This window comes from Durio zibethinus, chromosome 27 (genome assembly GCF_047325235.1).
Source record: "Durio zibethinus cultivar Kanyao isolate XHJ-2024 chromosome 27, ASM4732523v1, whole genome shotgun sequence".
NCBI classification, from domain to species: Eukaryota; Viridiplantae; Streptophyta; class Magnoliopsida; order Malvales; family Malvaceae; genus Durio; species Durio zibethinus.
Window position 1 is genome coordinate 18,360,062 of NC_143188.1, and position 18,818 is coordinate 18,378,879.

At 32.0% G+C, this 18,818-nt stretch overlaps 1 protein-coding gene across 1 annotated transcript; it reads left to right on the forward strand.

The window, feature by feature from the left end:
- The first annotated feature begins 650 nt into the window (after positions 1–650).
- On the forward strand, positions 651–8,284 carry LOC111279962 (putative E3 ubiquitin-protein ligase LUL4). Its single transcript, XM_022867047.2, has 3 exons — positions 651–1,315; positions 6,479–6,989; positions 7,840–8,284. Exons 1-3 carry the CDS (start codon positions 831–833, stop codon positions 7,948–7,950), a joined length of 1,107 nt encoding a protein of 368 aa, XP_022722782.2. The 5' UTR covers positions 651–830; the 3' UTR covers positions 7,951–8,284.
- Positions 8,285–18,818: the final 10,534 nt, after the last annotated feature.

Genomic DNA, 18,818 nt, shown 5'->3' on the forward strand with positions numbered 1-18,818 from the left:
TTTATAATTAGCCCTAGAAAATTTCTTATAAGTGAATTAATACATATATATTTGTCTTTGAAAATATTTTGAGTCTAAAAAAATCAATAAATGACAAAGTGAAACTTAAAAATAAAATAAAAATTTTGGAGGTAAAACTTTCAATATATATTGATATAGAACTGTTACTTTTTATTTTAGTTAAATATTTACGGATGTAAATAAGATATTAGTATTTATAAAATATTTAAATTTAATTTGAATAAAATTTAAATTTAATTTGATTATTATTGAATTGAGTTTAAATTTGAGTAATTCTACTAATCGATTTAATTGAGTTTGAATATTTTTATATATGATTCGTGTAATTTATGAATCTAATCGAATTTTTATATTTTAATATATTTTAATTTATAAAATATCTAAAACTCAAGATCAAAATCAAATATAAATAATCAAGTTTTTATCAAATATAAATATAAATTTATTTTTTATATATTAATTGAACTTACTCAAATAAATTTAAATAATTTAATTTTTATTTCAAATTAAATTTAAAATTAAAAAATAAAATTATTTAAATTAAATTTTAAATCAAATTTAAATTTAAATTTAATATTATACCCATTCTCAATTGATTTGGTCATGGTAATGATATTGAATTCTAGAACATTTAAAAAATTTGTCAAATTGATAAAAAAGTCAAAGAGTAATGCATTCTTTGTTCATCAACACGCAAACAAAGATTTCAACAACGACTATCGTCATTTACATCCACAAATATGTAAAAACAACTCATCTTTCCATTTGCTTCAATCTTTTTTTCTCTTTCAGTTTCCCTCCCCCCAAACATGGGCATCTCATGGAGCAGCACAACCAACAGCAACAGGAGGAGAAACCACCTCCCTGCCCCTCCCCCTCCTCCACCTCTCTATTACCCCCAAGAACCCACTTCCCTTCCTCCTCCTCCCCCTTCAACTAGCCACCCTTATCCTGCGCATCCCCAGAACCCTTATCCTACGCACCCGCCACGACCATCGCCTCCAATTCACAACAGTTACTGCGGTTACTCAAACCCCATAATGGGTCGTTTCCCTATTCAACCCTACTCTTATTACGCCAATCAGACTAGTGGGTGGCCCGCGATTCATTCTCATGCTGTGGCGCCGCCACCGCAGCCACCGCAGCCACCGCCTGCTTATGTGGAGCACCAGAATGCTAAGAAAGTGAGGAATGATGTAAACGTGCATAAGGATACGTTGAAGCTCGAAGTAGACGAGCAAAACCCTGATAATCACTTGGTTTCTTTCGTTTTTGATGCCTTGTTTGATGGCAGGTAAAATAAACCCTTTTTCATAAAAAAGAATTATTATTGTTGATTAAATTTGGGGTCTGGTTAAAGTTCTTTTTTTAGGGGAAAAATTGGAGATGGGGTTTTAGTTTAAGGTTTAATTTTTTTTTTTAAATGAAAAAATTTCAAAGACATGAAAACTGAAATCTTTATTGAAAGTCTTTTATTTTGAACTTTTCGAGATGACCATGCTTGGATAACTAATGGAGAAAAAATAATCCAAATCAAACCCAAAGTTGGTGTAGCTATGTGATAAAATAAATTTAAATGATGAAAACTATTTTTTGGTCATTAAATACTAAAGAAAGATAGAAAAATAGATTATGCAATAGGCTTTGGATGTTATATGGATTTTAGGCCTGTGCATTTAACTTCATTGCGTTCTGCAGTGATGCCTTAAGGTTATGTTTGACGCATAGGACTGTTGATAGGAGAGGATGATAATCATCCTATACTGTGTTTAGTATGTATCTAAAGAAAGGGATAGGATTGTGAAGAAGATTAATCATCATCTTGGCATAGGATGATTCAATCTTCCCAAAGTGGAGAGGATTAAATCATCCTAAACCCAAAGTTTAATCCATGGGATTGAACTTACATGTCCAATTATACCTTTAAAAATTACATCAGTAATTTAAATTGTATAAACTTTGAAGAAGGATAATTTTGACCAATAAATAAATTATCTTATCCTAATCCTTTTGTACATCAAACACAAGATATTATAACATTATTTAATGTAATGCTAATCATAATATCATTTTATACTATCCTATAGTAATCTTATGGACTAAACACACCTTAAACTGATCAAATCTGAAGGATTAAGAATTTTAATGAACTAAGCTATATCCTAAAACTTCCTATTTGGCTGAGCAATAGTTAGTCATTACAATGGTTAGAAGCATTGGAGTTATAGGGTCTTTCAATCTAGTGTGAGGAATGATGTAAACCACATTTTACAAGCAAATTATCTTTCTTATTAGAATTGGGAATTGTGTATTAGGTGACTGCTTTTCTAGCTTTAACTAATTAAACTATGAGTACCGTATAAGCATTAGGAACTGTTAAGGCTATATTAGTGAATGTGGATTGTAAATGAATTGGAAGGCTTGCTCTTGAAGTTCCCTTAGAAGATGCAAAGGTTCTCTGCATCCTTAGGCCTTTAAATGGCAATTGAAATGTTTATAAAAAGGTTTTGGAATTTAACTTGGGAACTTAACAGTGAGGGGCTTTGGTTAACAGAGAGAGCTCTAGAGCTCTGTAGTTCAGCTTGCATATTTTTGTCCTGTGTGAAGCAAAGCCCACTTGGGCATCATTGGCTATTCTAGTTTTCAGGGGGCCATAACTGTGATGCATCTCTTTATCCATTGTGATGCTGTTCAAGCCTTACAGTATTAGGTCATGTCTTTCTGATACGGACTTCACCTTTTCCATCACCTTTGACTTTTTATGCTTCACAGAAATGTAGGGTATGCTTCAATTTTCCATCTTTTCATTTTTCTATCTACTATACCAAGTAAAGTCTAACTCATTCACTTCACAAGTGAATACTATAATAGCATTTTGATCCACTATTCAGCTAGAAAACTTTAACCAATAATACATTCCTTGTGAAGTGAATGAGTTAGGCTTTGCTTGGTATGGTAGATAGAAAAATGAAAAATATAAAAATTGAAGGAGGAGAAAAGTGGGAAGATGGAAAATAAATTTTTTCTTTCCATTCTTGTGCTTGGTTGGAAAGATAGAAAAGTTGAAAGAAAATGTAAATTTTTTCAAGCCATTGCTTGGTAGAGTTGAAAAACGAAAAGAAAAAAATGAAAAATATATGATTTTACCATTATAACATTTTTAAATTAAGATAATAAAAGGAAAAATCTAAAAATGATGGACAATTGTGAAAATATGCAACACTTACACTTCTCTCATATTCTCTTCTTTTTTCTTTCCAATTTGGAATGATTTGTATTTGAAAATAAGTGAGTAAAATGGTAAACTTTGCTATTTTCTTTCCTCTCACTTTTCTTTTCTACCAAGCATACTTGAAATTCATTTTCTTTCTACTTTTAGACACTTTCTTGTCCATCTTTCTACTTTTTCACTCTACCAAGAACACCTTTAGACTGTGCATGGTACAGCTAAAAAGTGGAAGGATGAAGGGGTGGATGGAAAAATGAAAGGAAAATGGATTGTAAGTGTGCTTGGTAGGAAAGAAAAAGGAGAGGAAAGAAAATAGGAAAGATTATCAATTTTCACACTCATTAACGAAAACAAATCACTCCAAATTAGAAAGAAAAAAGGAGAGAAAGTGGGAGAGATGTGAGTGTGTATTACATATTTACAAAATTGTCCATTATATTTAGAATTTTCTTTTTCATCTTAATTTTCAAAAGATTATAACGGTAAATTCATGTAATTTTTACTTCATGTCCTTTCATTTTTAACTCTACCAAGTAATGAGTGGAAGGAAAATTACATTTTCTTTCAACTTTACTTTCTTTCCAATCAAGTACACCAATGGAAAGAAAAAAATATGTTTTCTATCTTCTCACTTTTCTTCTCTTCCAACTTTTCATTTCTTCATTTTTCTTTCCACCCTATGAAGCAAAGCCTTAAAGTTCCAAACTTTTTAACATGCATAGTTTGTGCCATATAGGCTGAATGACATTAGGTAACCTCCATTGGCTGACCTATACTTAAATAGATTTTTATTGAAGAACTACTCCTTATGGTCTGCTACTGTTTGTAAGTTCAAATGATTTTGACAAATGTTGGCACAGTTAAGATAAATGTCTTCAATCTCTTCTTTTGCCCATCTTTGAGTTTCTTTACTCTCCTAGAAACAACTATTTATCACGTCCATAAGAACTGTTGAGCAATTATGGATCTACTAGGGAGCCTAGCGGAGCTATGGCCCTCTAAAAAATTTTGAAAATTTTTTTTATATTATTATTTTGTCAATAATTTTAAAATTTATTTATAAATAAATTAGTTAGGCCCACTCAAATCTAAATTTATTGTGTTCATATATATTATTCTTCATTCTATATATCTATTGAAAATATAGTAACTATCTAAATGTTACAATTCTTTAACTTGGATTTACTTACTATAAATATTTTCAATTTAAAATGAATAAGTTTGTTATCACTATGTTTTCACAAACATGTAGTTTTAAGTTTGACATATATATGAGCATTAATGTATCATAATAACTAAAATTGAATTGACAAATATCCAATTGAGATCTTTTTTTTTTTTTTTTTTTTTTTCAAACTTTTTTCCTTACTATATCATGCGTGCTCCTTTTCTTTGAAAATTGTTACATGTCAAAATAAATAGCATGATTAGTTTAAGTATCTTTTCATTTTTTATAATTTAAAAATACCATGTAAAAAATTAGAAGGTTTAACTATCATATCAAAATTTGTACTCTATTGTTTTCAAACATATTTTTTATTTAAAAACAAAACTTTAATGATTTTTTTAATTTAATACTTAAAATATTAAATATGATAAGATAATATGTTAATAATGTAAAAAATATAATGATTTTATTTTTATAGAGAATGTTGCTATTGATTTACAAGGTGAAATCGTAATATCAAATTTTTAATATATTTATTTTGTTATACTTATATTTACATATTAGCATACTTATTATTGTAAATTTTGTTGTTATCTGTTTCATCTAAAATATCTTTTTTCTATTATTAATAGATTTGATAGATTTTGAATAATTTATTATTGTAAAATATTATTTCGGCTCCTCAAAATTAAATGTCAAGATCTGCCTCTACTGTTGAGGAAACTGCATCATTTGCTTAACATTGTTGGTAAGAAGTGGTGGGTATAGGATGATGGCAATGAGATTTGGAAATTTTCATCTGACAATTCAAAGGAATCTGAATTTGTTCTTATGTTGATTATTGCTATTAGTTTTTTGTTATCATTTTTCTTTTTAGAAAGTCCTTTTAATTTGCTCTTCAACATTGAAGTTTTTGGTAGTGCATGCCTATGTGTGAGTTGGAATATTATGCGAATATTCCATGCGAGACAGTTTAGGAGGGATTAATTAGAAGCATTAATGTGTAATTTGTAATTGATTCTCTTTCCTCAGTATCATAATAAAAGGCTAATCCAAGGGATTAGCAAGTTGTTCTCCAAAATCTTAATTTTAGTAGTTTTTACTATACTTAGATAAAGAAGTGGATGTTGATAATTTGCTTCTTGGAAGTTATATAGTTTAATATTTTAAAATAAATCATTCATGTAGCTTTGGATTGTACCAAAATGGACATCTGTTTGTTTGTCAACCTTTCCACCCGTGTTAGTTGCATGTATATTCACTTTATATTTCCTACATAATTAGATTTAGTACCTCTAATTGCTTCCTTCTGTTCTTTTTATTTTAATTAGTTTTTATGGAGTTCACGTGATGTGATTTTTACAGTAGAAGTAGGCATGCTTTAAGATATCTTAAGGTTGTGAACCAAACATGTCACAATCAATCGATTCAAGTTTGTTCATAGCTTTCCAAGCTGCCATTAATTTGCATGGATGTGTAAGAGTTCTTCATTTCCCTTTTTTTTAGGCATGTTTGATTCGTTGTTTTGAGGGGTTGAGTGGCATATTGATTTCATCACTGCTATTTTGTTTGGGGTTGTGATAAATGCCGTTTGGTTTTTTATTACAAAGTTCTTTCTTGCTTTCGAGGCATGATTTTTAATGTGAATATTCAGTTACTACCAAAAAGCCTTCGTTATAGAGAATTTTTAGGTTAAGGGTTCTCAAAGTTGTATGGTAGAAAGTTTCTTAAAATTGGATATAAAATAATTTTGTAAAGCTGTAGACATGGATATCCTGATTTTGAAGGAATAATAATAATTCTTTAGTTGGATTGGTTTATTCAAGCCAATTATGCTCCCAAATATTGCAGAATCCTAGTTTGGATGTCCCAATGATGATTCTTTGTTTCATAAGAGGAACTAAGTTGTTGACTAAATTATGCAAGAAAGTGACTTATTCCAGGGTAATAGATGTAAAGCTTTCCAATTAATGAAATAATTAATCTTTGTTAGTTGTCTGATAAGGTATGCAAACTCCATGAAATACATTTATCTAATTGTGTTGTTTTCTTATTTACAGTATCACCATTTTCTACTTTGCCAAGGAAGAGTCAAACTGTAGGTTTGTTTCGCTATTTCCTGAATATGAGCCTGTGAGAGTACCATTTCAGAAGGGACTTGGCCAGAGATTTCAGCAGCCTTCGGGAACAGGAATTGACTTAGGTTTCTTTGAATTGGATGATCTCTCAAAACCATCACCCGGAGAAGATGTTTTCCCTCTTGTAATTTCTGCTGAAACATGTATGCCGCCTCATTCATCCAATGAACATATTGATGATCCTGCACAAAATACATCAAACCACATGCAAATTACTCAAGCTATTCTGGAGAATAACAATGGTAACTCTTTCCAAGTGAAAGTAATAAGGCAGATATTATGGGTCGATGGAGTTCGCTATGAACTACGTGAGATATATGGAATAGGAAGCTTGGCAGCAGTAGAAGGCTTTGACGATAGTGACCCGGGGAAAGAGTGTGTTGTCTGCCTGACTGAACCTAAGTGTACTGCTGTCCTACCTTGCCGCCACATGGTAAGAATTCACATATTCCTTGAATATAATGCATGCTGATAATCAATGTCATATACTAGTTTGAAGTTGGTGCTTATAAACTCATGTGGAATGGTGTGATTAAGAATGATAAGGAGGCAGGCTCAAGCATGGGTGTTTGGCACACATGGATGTTGTTGGACCAGGCATATAATTTACTTATCTGATTATAATTCTGTTATTAAGTGGGTTCCGTTATCTGATTATCATTCTGCCATTAAGTGGGTTCCACATGGCGCTCACTCTACCATCTTATCCTCTAACATGATCATCATTTCTGCTTGGTGCACATATACATTCTATCTATGAGAAAGACTGATAATTGGTGATTGAATAATATACTCTGCTTTTGCCTGTTACTTGGAGCATTGTTTCTTTTCTTTATCTCTTGTGACTTGGCTGTTGCAATGCCTGCTCAGACATACTTTCTTTATTGGTACTAAAGGAAAATATCAGAAGTAAAACCTGAGACCTACCTTTCGTTTGACCCCTGCCTTACCAACAACCAAAGCCAAGTTGGCAGGGAGTTACTTTTTTTGTTGGTAGGAATATTGTCAAGGTTGATAGGACATTGTCTGGATTTTAAATCTAGAATAGACAATTTTGTTATCTATTGTTGCTAATTGAGACTGTCTAAAATTATTGCTGGATTGCGCTTTTTTTTTTTTAACAAGCTTAGCAATAGTGAAAAAACTTGATTAATGTGTATTCCATGGAAACTTCTAAAGCTTTGAATGATTAGACGCTAGGATAACTTTTTTTTTTTTCCCTCAAATTATACATTTCAAACGTGGTTAAATCATTCTCAAGTTAGATGTTTTGTATCTTTCAGTGTATGTGCAGCGAATGTGCTAAAGCATTGAGGCTTCAGTCAAATAAATGTCCCATATGCCGTCAACCTATTGAGGAACTTATAGAAATCAATCTAAATAGCAATCGTTAAAAGTTTTCTTGCTAAGTTTGATTGTACGGTACGACAAATTCTTTCTGTTTGTAATCTGTGTGATTCACTTGTTTCACAACTATTTTTGTATATTTTTATAACCGTTATCTTTTTTATTTTTTTTTTTCTCTTCTTTTGGCCCACAAAAGAAATTCATGGCGATCCATCTTGCCAAGAAAGCCATCTTAGTTCTGACAACACATGTTTTAAGGATGGAATTCTTAGCCATCTTAACATTCTGCCTAGTCTTGGTATGGGCAATTGTGGGCTCTTTCGGGAGTACAGTTTCAAGATATCATTTAGTTAATTATGTCAAGCTTGCATTGGAAGTCAACTCTTTTTTTCCTTGGTTTCTTTTTCCGCTTTCGGAAGCAACGTATATTAAGGAGGCGAATGAACCTTTTTCCAGTCTGCTGCTGGATGATGTTTGATGTCCCCAAAGAATATATGACAACCATATATAGCGTCTAAATTTTGTTAATCTTTCGATTTTCTTAAAAAGAAAAAGTATATGTCAGTATCGATTATTTTCGAATAATATTTTAAAATTTTTTATTTAATACATATATATTTATAAATATATATGGATTTAAACATAATAATATTATTAATAATTTGTAAAGTGAATATATAATATTTGTAATAATTAAATAAATAAGAATAAAAATTTTAAAAATAATATCATTAATTTATCATTATATTTTTAAATAGTTATTTTGATCATATAACATTTAAATAAGTATTTTTTTATGTAAAAATATATTAACATATAAATAAAGAGATGAAAAAGAAATTAATTTTGATTTTAAGATTGTTAACTTTAGAGAGAGGGCATAAGCTCTTTCTTGAAAGAAATTAAAATATTTATAAATTTTTGTTTGAAAAAAATAAAACAAAATAGAAAACAAATTGCAGTAAAAATGGAAAAATAAACTTTTAAGGATTATTTAACTAATACCAAACGAAATTAAGAACATTGATCCAAACTTTTTACTTTATTCTTAGTTCTTATACCTTTTTGTGTATGTTCGAAAACTGCAGCACTCCTTGTTTGAAGTTAATCTGTTATCAATTCCCACTTCTACTGTTTTTGAGAAGGCAATAATAGTATGGGAGGAACATTCTAGGCCAGGTGAGCTTTAACATGTAAAAAGTAGAGTTGGGAATGTTTGCCATCAAAGTCAGAACTAAGGGGACAAAGCTATGATTCTCCAGAGCTTGGTTGGACTTTGGAAGTTTGAAGATGGATATGAGAGCTGTGCTAATCATATTTTGCATGTTACTGGAATTGAAATTAGGGACGACGAAAAAAAGAAAAAAAAGAAAACTCCATTTGAAATGGGTTAGGTTCGATTTAAATTTGAATATTAAATATTTTATAGGTTTGGATAGATATTTGGATAAGAAGTGATAAAACCAAAAATATTTGATACATATTTTTATTAGTTTTAATCTATTTTAAATTTTTATAAAATAAAAATAATTTTTTATATATAAATTTAGTTAAATATATTAAAAGTTATATTAAATTTATATAAAATTAAAAAAACAATTTAAAAAATATGATGAAGAGTTGATAGAATTTTATTTGAATTAATCGATTTAGAAGAAAATTAGATATTATGCATTAATCGTAATAATAAATTCATTATCACCTCTTTAACTGAAATTGCTAAAACTATCCTTACAAAATTAGTATTAAATTTAGAAAAAAATAAAAATAAGACTGTTAATTGTAGAAAAAGATTAGAATATTGAAAAAAAAAAGAAAAAATATTAAAAGTCTAACTAGTAAAAGACAATGAAATATTGATTAAGAAAAAACAAAATATATAAATATGTTTATTTAATTTTACTAAATTATTATTGTGAATAATAATTTCAATTGTTAAATAAAGTGTGATATTAATTAGATAAATCATTAGCAATATCTCCGTAATAATCAATTTATCATCTCACCAAACATCTACACCTCCTGGATAATAGCAATTTTCCATCTTGCAGCTACTATTCCACCTTCAATCTTTGTTTTCAATTTCACCACGTTTTCAGTCTCATCTTACAAATCTCATCAAATATTACAATGCAGAACCAGGCCTAGCAAATTGCCTTTGCTTACCTTTTATTTCATGCCAGAAGGGTCTCAAACTGTTCATAGCTGCATAATCTGTTCTTTCAAGGTTTATCTATTTTCAGCTTTGGGGGAAATTGTTTCTGGGTAGATTCTGTGTTTCTCAACCCACTTGAGTACTGCCGGTTAAATAGACTCATCATTCATTAATTCAATTAATGTAAAACCGACCAAGTCACCAATTGGAACGCTATGGAAAAAGTTTGATGGTCAAAGGATTTAATCTAAGTGAAGCTCGGATAAAATTAGACTAATAATTTAAAATATGATAGATAATTGTTGGGGGTATTTGGTGGTCAAAAGGGTTTAGTGATCTTTTTACATATTAGAAGTTTTCAAGAGACAACCATGGGTAATTCCGATATTTGTGTCAACTTGATATATCAAGTTAGTCGGACATATTCAGTAACACATTAGCTCAGATCATATCCTTATTATCTCCTAATGGTCCTCCATTACTTATCTATATATATAAAGGTTTAGGCACCATGAAGGTAAGTTTATTCTACCCCTAATTCACCTTACTACTCTCATTCCAATCTTACTTATTCTGATTTGTGTGTCGGAGTGCAAACGTAGGGAACATTTCGTACCTTTACCTCTAACCGTCTTTCTCTTCTATCTTTTCAAGAATATCTTGAAATCAGAGCTCGACACATTTGGCATGCCAAGTAGGAGCCTTTTTTTCCACTCACTTGCCAAGCACGGAATGATGCTACCAAGGAAGAGAATCTTTTAAGGAAGGAAAGACAACCATCTCGATCAGAATAGAAATGCATAATAGCCAACATTCAAAAAGACCTACCCCATTATAGACAGGTTTGACCATGGAACAATTTTAGGCTTTAACTGAACAGATCCAAGCCTTTAAATAGATGTTACAAACCATAACCACATCACAAGCTTTGAAAGTGCCCAACTTAATTACCCTTGGCTAAGAAACCGCACTAAGACAATCAAGTTATGAAAAGATGGAAGCCTCTGCGACCTTCAGAGAATAGGAGCATAACACCCAGTTTGCCAATAGCCTAACCACAACTTGACACAAGCCACAACCAAAAAATTCAAATAGACAAACCCTAAACCCTAATTGAACAAAGACCTAGAAGCTCGGATGCAAGCCATGAAAAACCAGTTAAAAAAAAAATAGTGGCATTTGAAGACGAGCTTAAGTTCTTAGAGATATCACCTTTCATTGAAGAAATCGATAGAGTCATGCCTTTTAAAAGATTCAAAATGACAACCTTAGAAACATACAATGGTACTTCTAACCCTTTAGATCATTTGAAACTTTATAGGTCTAACATGATGATGAAGGGTGCAAACGAAGTTTTAATATGTAAAGGCCTTGCTACCACTTTAAAAGGCATAGTTTAATCTTGGAACAACAACCTGGAATGAGGTCAATTACAATGTTCAAAGAGCTCAACTACTATTTTTTATCTCGATTTATAAGTAGTTAGAGAACAAAGAAGACAATTATGAGCTTGATGTTAATCTACTAAGGTCACAATGAATCTTTGAAGAGCTATGTTACACCTTTTAATGCGAAAGCTTTGTAGGTTAAAGACCTAGAGCAAACGGCTATTGTAGCCACCTTGACAAGTGGACTCAATAACAAAAAGTATCACCTGAAGTTAACCTTGTCACTTGAACCACCTAAAACTCTAGTTGACATTCTACTGATAGTTGAAAAATATATAAATGCTAAAGCTACAATGAGAAACAATTAAGGTGAGAGAGGTTCATCCCCCCTCTTTGACAATTGAGGTAAGATAAGCTTACCCCCCTTTTTGGTAATAAAAAAAGCAAGGATTTCTACGATCTTTCCCTAACAAAGATATGACATAGGGCTAGAAGCTCCAATGAAAAAATAAACTATACTACATTAAATACCTCTTGAGAGAGGATTCTGATGCAAATTGAAAAAATCTTAACCTTAGATGGCTGAGTACTAAAGATTTCACCAACCTGAAAAATGAAATCCAAGCTTTGATAAGAAGAGGTTAGTTGAAAAGGTTTGTAGAATAGCAAAGATAAGGCCAACCCAAAATAAACTATAGACAAGACCGAAGAAAACTCAACCGAGGCAGAGAAAAAAAGCTAGAAAAAAAAGAGAAGTCTAAGGAGATGAGTTGAGACAAAAAAAAGTTTGAACTGATAACAATAGGCTGATCGCTAGAATGGTTAATGTGATCATTGGGGGCAGCTCTACCTCAGCCAAAAGAAAGTTCAACCAGACATGATTACGGCTGTAGACACCTCGATAAAGAAAAAAAAAGACTAAAAAGATGAACTTATCCCATTCAACCAAGAAGATTTGGAAGGAATCCAACACTTACATGATAATGCTACAGTAATCAAAATTGTAGTGTACAATTTTGTAGTAAAGAGAATCTTATCTGATAATGAAAGCTCGACCAACGTCATGTATTATGCAACATGAAAAAAATGAAAATTGGTGAAGATTAGTTGTAGCCAATCGCCATAACACTAGTGAGATTTGAAAATGAGCAGATGCTAGTGAAAGAAACAATTCAGTTAAAATCGAGGACTATCATCTTGGTCATAGAATTTATGGTTGTAGACATCCCATTAGCCTACAACATGATACTGGGTTGACTTAGCCAATCTATTATCTGACTAATAGGCTCAGTTCCCCATCTGAAGGTGAAATTCTCAACAGCCTACGAGGTTAGAAAAATTAAGAGAGACCAATCTATGGCACAATAGTGTTATGTCACAATAATGATAGGGAAGACTAGGAAATAGATTTACAGTTTGATCGAGACCAAATGCACTTAAGAAGGGCAAACAACGAAAATCAATAAAAAGTAAAAAATCACAAGTAAGAGCATACAACATAAGACCGAACCAACGGAAGCATGCTCTTAAACCATTCTGAGCTCTTAAACTCCAACAAAGGATATCTTTCATCTCATTTTTTTTTAATTTTTGAAGTAACTCTAAAAATGACCAAGCTTTTAAGCTAGTGTGAACAATTGCATGTCATTTGGATCAAGCTAATACGCTAGCCAAAATATAACTTACAGTGAAAAATACATTCTAAATTTCATTATGTATTTAGCAAGTTATTAATAACATATTGATCACCACTTCAGGATCTATTTTTGTAGAAAATGGTCTTGACCTAACCAAACAAAAAGAGATAATTAACCAAAAATTAGACCCGGATGAGAATTGATTGAGAATCTCGTGGCCATACCATTTTGGGATAGCATCCTTGAAAAACACATGCAGATTAAAAGTAAACTTTAGCACAAGAACTAGTTAATTCAACTTTTGAGGGACAATGTTGACCTATTTGCTTAGACACCATCTGATATGCCTGAAATTGATACCAAGGTGATGGTTCATAGGCTATTCATTAATCTTGAGGTAAAACTACTTCGACAAAAGAAAAAAACCTTTACCCTAAAAAGATAAAAGGCTGTTGAAGGTCAACAGATTATTATAAGCAGACTTTATCAAAAAAATCTATTATCTCGAATGGATAGCTAACGTGGTTATGGTAAAAAAACATAGTAAAAAATGGTAGATATGTATTGACTTTATTGACCTGAACAAAGCATGCCTAAAATATAGCTTTTCTTTTTCCAGCATAGATTGGTTGGTGGATGATAGTGTCGAGCATAGCCTTTTTAGCTTTATAGATGCCTATTTTGGTTATAACCAAATCAAAATGCTAAAGGATAATGAAAAAAAGATGGCTTTTATTACCGAGAAAGGCCTTTACTATTATAAGATGATGTCCTTCAGATTGAAAAATGTAAGGTCGACCTACCAAAGGCTGGTAAACAAGGTGTTTAAAAATCAAATTGATTACAACATTGAAGTATGTATGGATGATATGATAGTCAAAAGTAAGAGTTTTATCGAGCATCTGAAAGGCCTCAAAGAGACCTTTAACACATTGAAAAAGTATAATAAAAGGCTTAACTCAAGTAAATATGCTTTCGAACTCACGTTAGGTAAGTACTTATGCTAAAGTTTAGTTTTGATCTGCATGCATTTTTCAAGGGATAAAATAAACCCAATTTTTAGGGGATAAAATAAACCCAGCAAATGTTCGAGTAATCCTAAACATAAAGGCACCGATCTTGGTAAAAAAAGTACATAAGTTAATTAGAAAAATAGTCATCCTGAGTTGATTTATGTCAAGGTCGATAGAAAGATATTTGCCATTTTAAAAAAGTTTTAGAAACATTTTTGACTTCAAGTGGACCACTCAATGTCAAAAAGCTTTTGAGGAGCTCAAATAGTTCTTATCTTCTCCATCTATCCTATCTAAGCCAAGACTCGATAAAATCTTATACTTATACATAGTTATCATAGACCAGGCCATCAACTTGGTTTTAGTTCGAAAAAAAGAAAGGAAGCAAAGATCAGTCTATTTTATGAGTAAAGTATTGACAAGGCCAAAAATTAACAACAACAATATAGAAAAATTAACTTATGTAGTTGTCACTTTGGAGAGAAAACTCAAGCCCTATTTTCGTGCTTATGTGATCCACGTATTGATCGATCAAACACTGAGACAAGTCTTATAGAAGCTAAAAATGTTAGAAAGGTTAATCAAATGGGCAATGAAGCTTAATGAGTTCGACCTGCACATACTACCTAGGTCAACCTTGAAATCTCAAGTGCTAGTGGACATCGTTGTCGAGTTCACCTCGGTACATATTGAAAGATAACCCAAAAAAAATGAGAAAACCCTGGACAAGAAAAGTTGAAAGCTTTTTGTTGATGGATCGATCATGAACCACAGTGAAAGAGTCGACTTTATTCTAATTAGCCTGAAAGGATTGTAATATCCATATACCTTAAGATTTAAGTTTAGGGCATCTAACAATGAAGTAAAATATGAGGCATTGATAACTGATTTAAGATTGGAAATCGAGCTGAATGTTTAATATATAACCATATATAATGACTCTCAATTAGTGGTTGACCAAATCAATAAGGAGTTCGAAACTCGAGAAGAAAAAATTTAAAAATACCTAGATAAAGCACTGACCTTGATGGCCAATTTCAATAAGATCGAGGTAAAGAAAATATCGAGGTTAAAAAATTGGCTAGCAGATTTCTTATCTAAATTGGCCTTAGGAATAATAACAAAAAGTCTGAATCAAGTTTTGATAGAGGAATTGGCACATAAAAGCATCGAGAAAAAGCTTGTAAGATAGATCATGGAAAACAAACTAAATAACATCGATTAAAACATATTTGACCACAAGAATGCTACCTGAAGATACGATCCGAGCTAAAGCATTAATGAGAAATGCTCTTCAGAATACGATGATAAAGGAAAAATTATATAAAAGATCCTTTAACTTGTCTTATCTAAGATATATTGATGAGGAAGAAGCAAACTATGTCCTATAAGCAATCCATGAAGCAATATGTGGAAACTATTTTAAACCTCGATCATTAGCCTACAAAGTGCTTATTTAGGGCTATTATTGGCCCACCATTAGAAGGGATGTGACTGAACTGGTTAAGAGATGTGATAAGTGTTAGAAGTTTACTTATGTGTAGCATCTTCCCTTAACCGAGCTCACCTTAATATCAGTCTATGGCTCTTTATGTAATGAAAAATGGATGTCTTCAGACCATTTACCCTAACTATGAGTCAGAGAAAATTTATCTTAGTATCAGTAGACTATTTTATGTAATGGCTTGAAGCTAAGACGATGGCCATTATGACAGAGGCTTAAGCGAAAAAAATTGTGTGGAAGAATATAATTTATAGATTCAATCTACCTCGATTTATAATAATCGATAATGGAAAACAATTTGAAAATCTAAGGTTTAGGGAATGATGTTCGAACCTTCACATCGACCTGAAATTTACGTCAGTTGCCTACCCTCTATCCAATGGATAGGTCGAAGTGGCAAATAAGACAATATTAAAAACCTTGAAAAAGAGATTAGATGAAGTGAAGGGAAAAAAGGTCGATGAACGACTAGGGGTACTATAAGCCCTAAAGAATACCACTAAGGTACCAAAGGGCAAAACCTTATTCCACCTAGCATTTAGAACAGAGGCTGTGGTACTTATTGAGATCTATCTTTCGAGCTTAAGGGTAGAATTATGGTCAAAAAAAGAAAATAAAGAAGTGCTAAGGGTGACCAACCTAGACCTCATTGAGAAACAGATAAAACATAGCCTTAACATGAATAGTAGCTTATTAACAAAAAATGTCTAGCTATTATAACAAAAGGATCTGACATAAGCACATCGAAAATATAGACTTGTTGCTTAGAAAAGTTAAAGCCTTAAAAGCAGCTAACCGAGATGGTAAATTAGCCCTAACTTAGGAAGGACCATATGTAGTTAAAGAGATCATTCATGATTTGACCTACAAGCTACAAGATATGAATGGCAATATCATCCCAAGGATGTGGAATGTGAATAACTTAAAACTTATTACCAATAGCTTGGACTAAATCAAGCTCATACTTGTAATTTTTACTTCAATGTAAAAATCAAATTATACTAGCCTAATGATGCTTACGTTCACACTGAGCTCATACCCCAACTGATCTAACAAAATCTGACTTGAAACTTAAATGGATTCTCAAGTTAATTTAATTTGAGTGACTTAGTAAACCCTCAGCCCCACTTAATAGGGCTTGATCAAATTAACCTTAGCCAAATCAAACACCTAACTTAGACTAAGCTTAAAAAATTATCATGATTATCGTGATTAATCGAGTTTAAACTTGTGCGAATAAAGAAAAAATTATAATAGCAGAACTGAGCTGAAACTTAGACTAAACTAGACTAAATATTTATATATGATTTTTTATCGTACAAAAGTTGTTAGCAAATGATTTGTTAGCAGATCATTCTTATCAGAGGTTACCACAAAAACCAACTTCGTACATTAGCATTCTTAAAACAAAAAATTTACAAAAGTTAAAAAGAAAAAAAGAATTATATGTCAACAATATCAACAATAGCATCATCATCAGTAGGAGCAGCAGCAACGACCTTAGCCTCTCCAGCCTCGTCCGTCTCGTGCTTGGGCCTCAGATTACCTCGAGTTTGGCATCTATGCCCCATCATCATTTTTTTCCTTTTCATTTTTCTCTTTGGGCTGACTTGAAAGAGACCTTGATATAATATTGTTGATATCAATATCAAAGAAATCGAGGTTAAGGTTGAAAATTTTAAATTGCACCTCTTTCTTGGCTAAATCAAAGGCACCGAGCATGTTGACCTGAAAGAACTCCACTTTTAGCTAAAAAAATTTGCTAAAAACCTTGAAGTCCTCAATAGCTTTTATTTTAAGATCTTTCTTTTCTATATCTTAGCCTTCAACTCAGACCTAAACCTTGCTATCTCGATCTAAGCATCATTGAGCTTGAGTTTGGCCTGCTCTTTCATAAAATCAGTTGAGGCTTTCTCAACCATGATGACTTTCAACTTTGTTGTCAACTTATCATTCTTCTTCCTCTGCTCAGCTTTTTCTTATAAGACACACTAAGGCTTGACTAGGGATGTAATCGAATCGAATCGAGTCGATACAGTGAGAAGCTCGAGCTTGACTCACAACTCGAGGCTCGATACTCGGCTCGAACTCGATCAAGTTTTATTTTTCAAGCTCGAGCTCGATTCGTGATTGAATTCGAGCTATTCGAACTCGCTCGATTAAGCTCGATTAATATGTAAAAATAAACTCGATTCGTATACTCGATAAAAGTTTGATTATTTATGCTTGAACTCAAACTCGGACTCAAAATATTTTATTAATTAAAATAATAAAAATATATTTAAATATAAAAGATCGATTAGACTCGCGAGCTACTCGAGTCGGATATAAAATACTCGAACTTGATTCGATCGATAAGTCGAGCTATTCGAGCTTGAGCTTGACTCGATAATAATCAAACCAAATTTGAGTTTTCTGCGAATCGAACCCAAATAGCTTACAAGTACTAATGTATCATTTACACCCCTAGGCTTCACCTAACGTTGCTTAAAGCATTTGAGCTCTTTTTATGCTTCTTAGTTAGAACTATCACATCTTTCTCAACATTGACCAGGTGGGCCATAGCAAAGTAAGTGTGATGAAAGGCCTGGAAGGCCTAGTTAGTGTTGTCCAAAGGTTCAGATAGGAGCTTCTATTAGACTATATGAGATGGACTCAGTCTTAAGTAAAATGAAGAATAATAAAAAATTGAGCTAAAATTAGATAAAGGAAGGGACTGCTATTTTACGAAACCTCTTCATCATGTCAAGGTTCTTAATAGGAATATAATCCAACCTTGTGAAAATCCTCTCCAAGCTAGGCTTTAACACCCTTACTTTGGGATTCTCCAAGGTGAAAGAGGAGAATTCGAGCTTTAGTTTTTTGGCTGGATGTGCTACGGTAAGCTTCCGATGAGTTAAGGACTTTGTCTTATAAACTGTTAGAGTGCGTTAAGCTGAGAGGTTGATAACTTTGTCCCCTTTACAAGATAAGACCCCAAGTTGAATCTTATTTTGGCTTTTTTGAGCTTGAAGGTGTACTGATATAGAAAAAAGTTAAAACTTCCATTAGCGACATCTCTACAAAATCAAGTTAACAGTTAGATAAAAACCAGGTTAAAATTAAATTCTACGAGGTTACCTCACACCTATCTCAGTACTTGATCTAATTTGTTACTTCAGAAGAGGTCAGCCTATGGACATAAATGACAAAATGCCTTTATGGATGTACTCCATTAT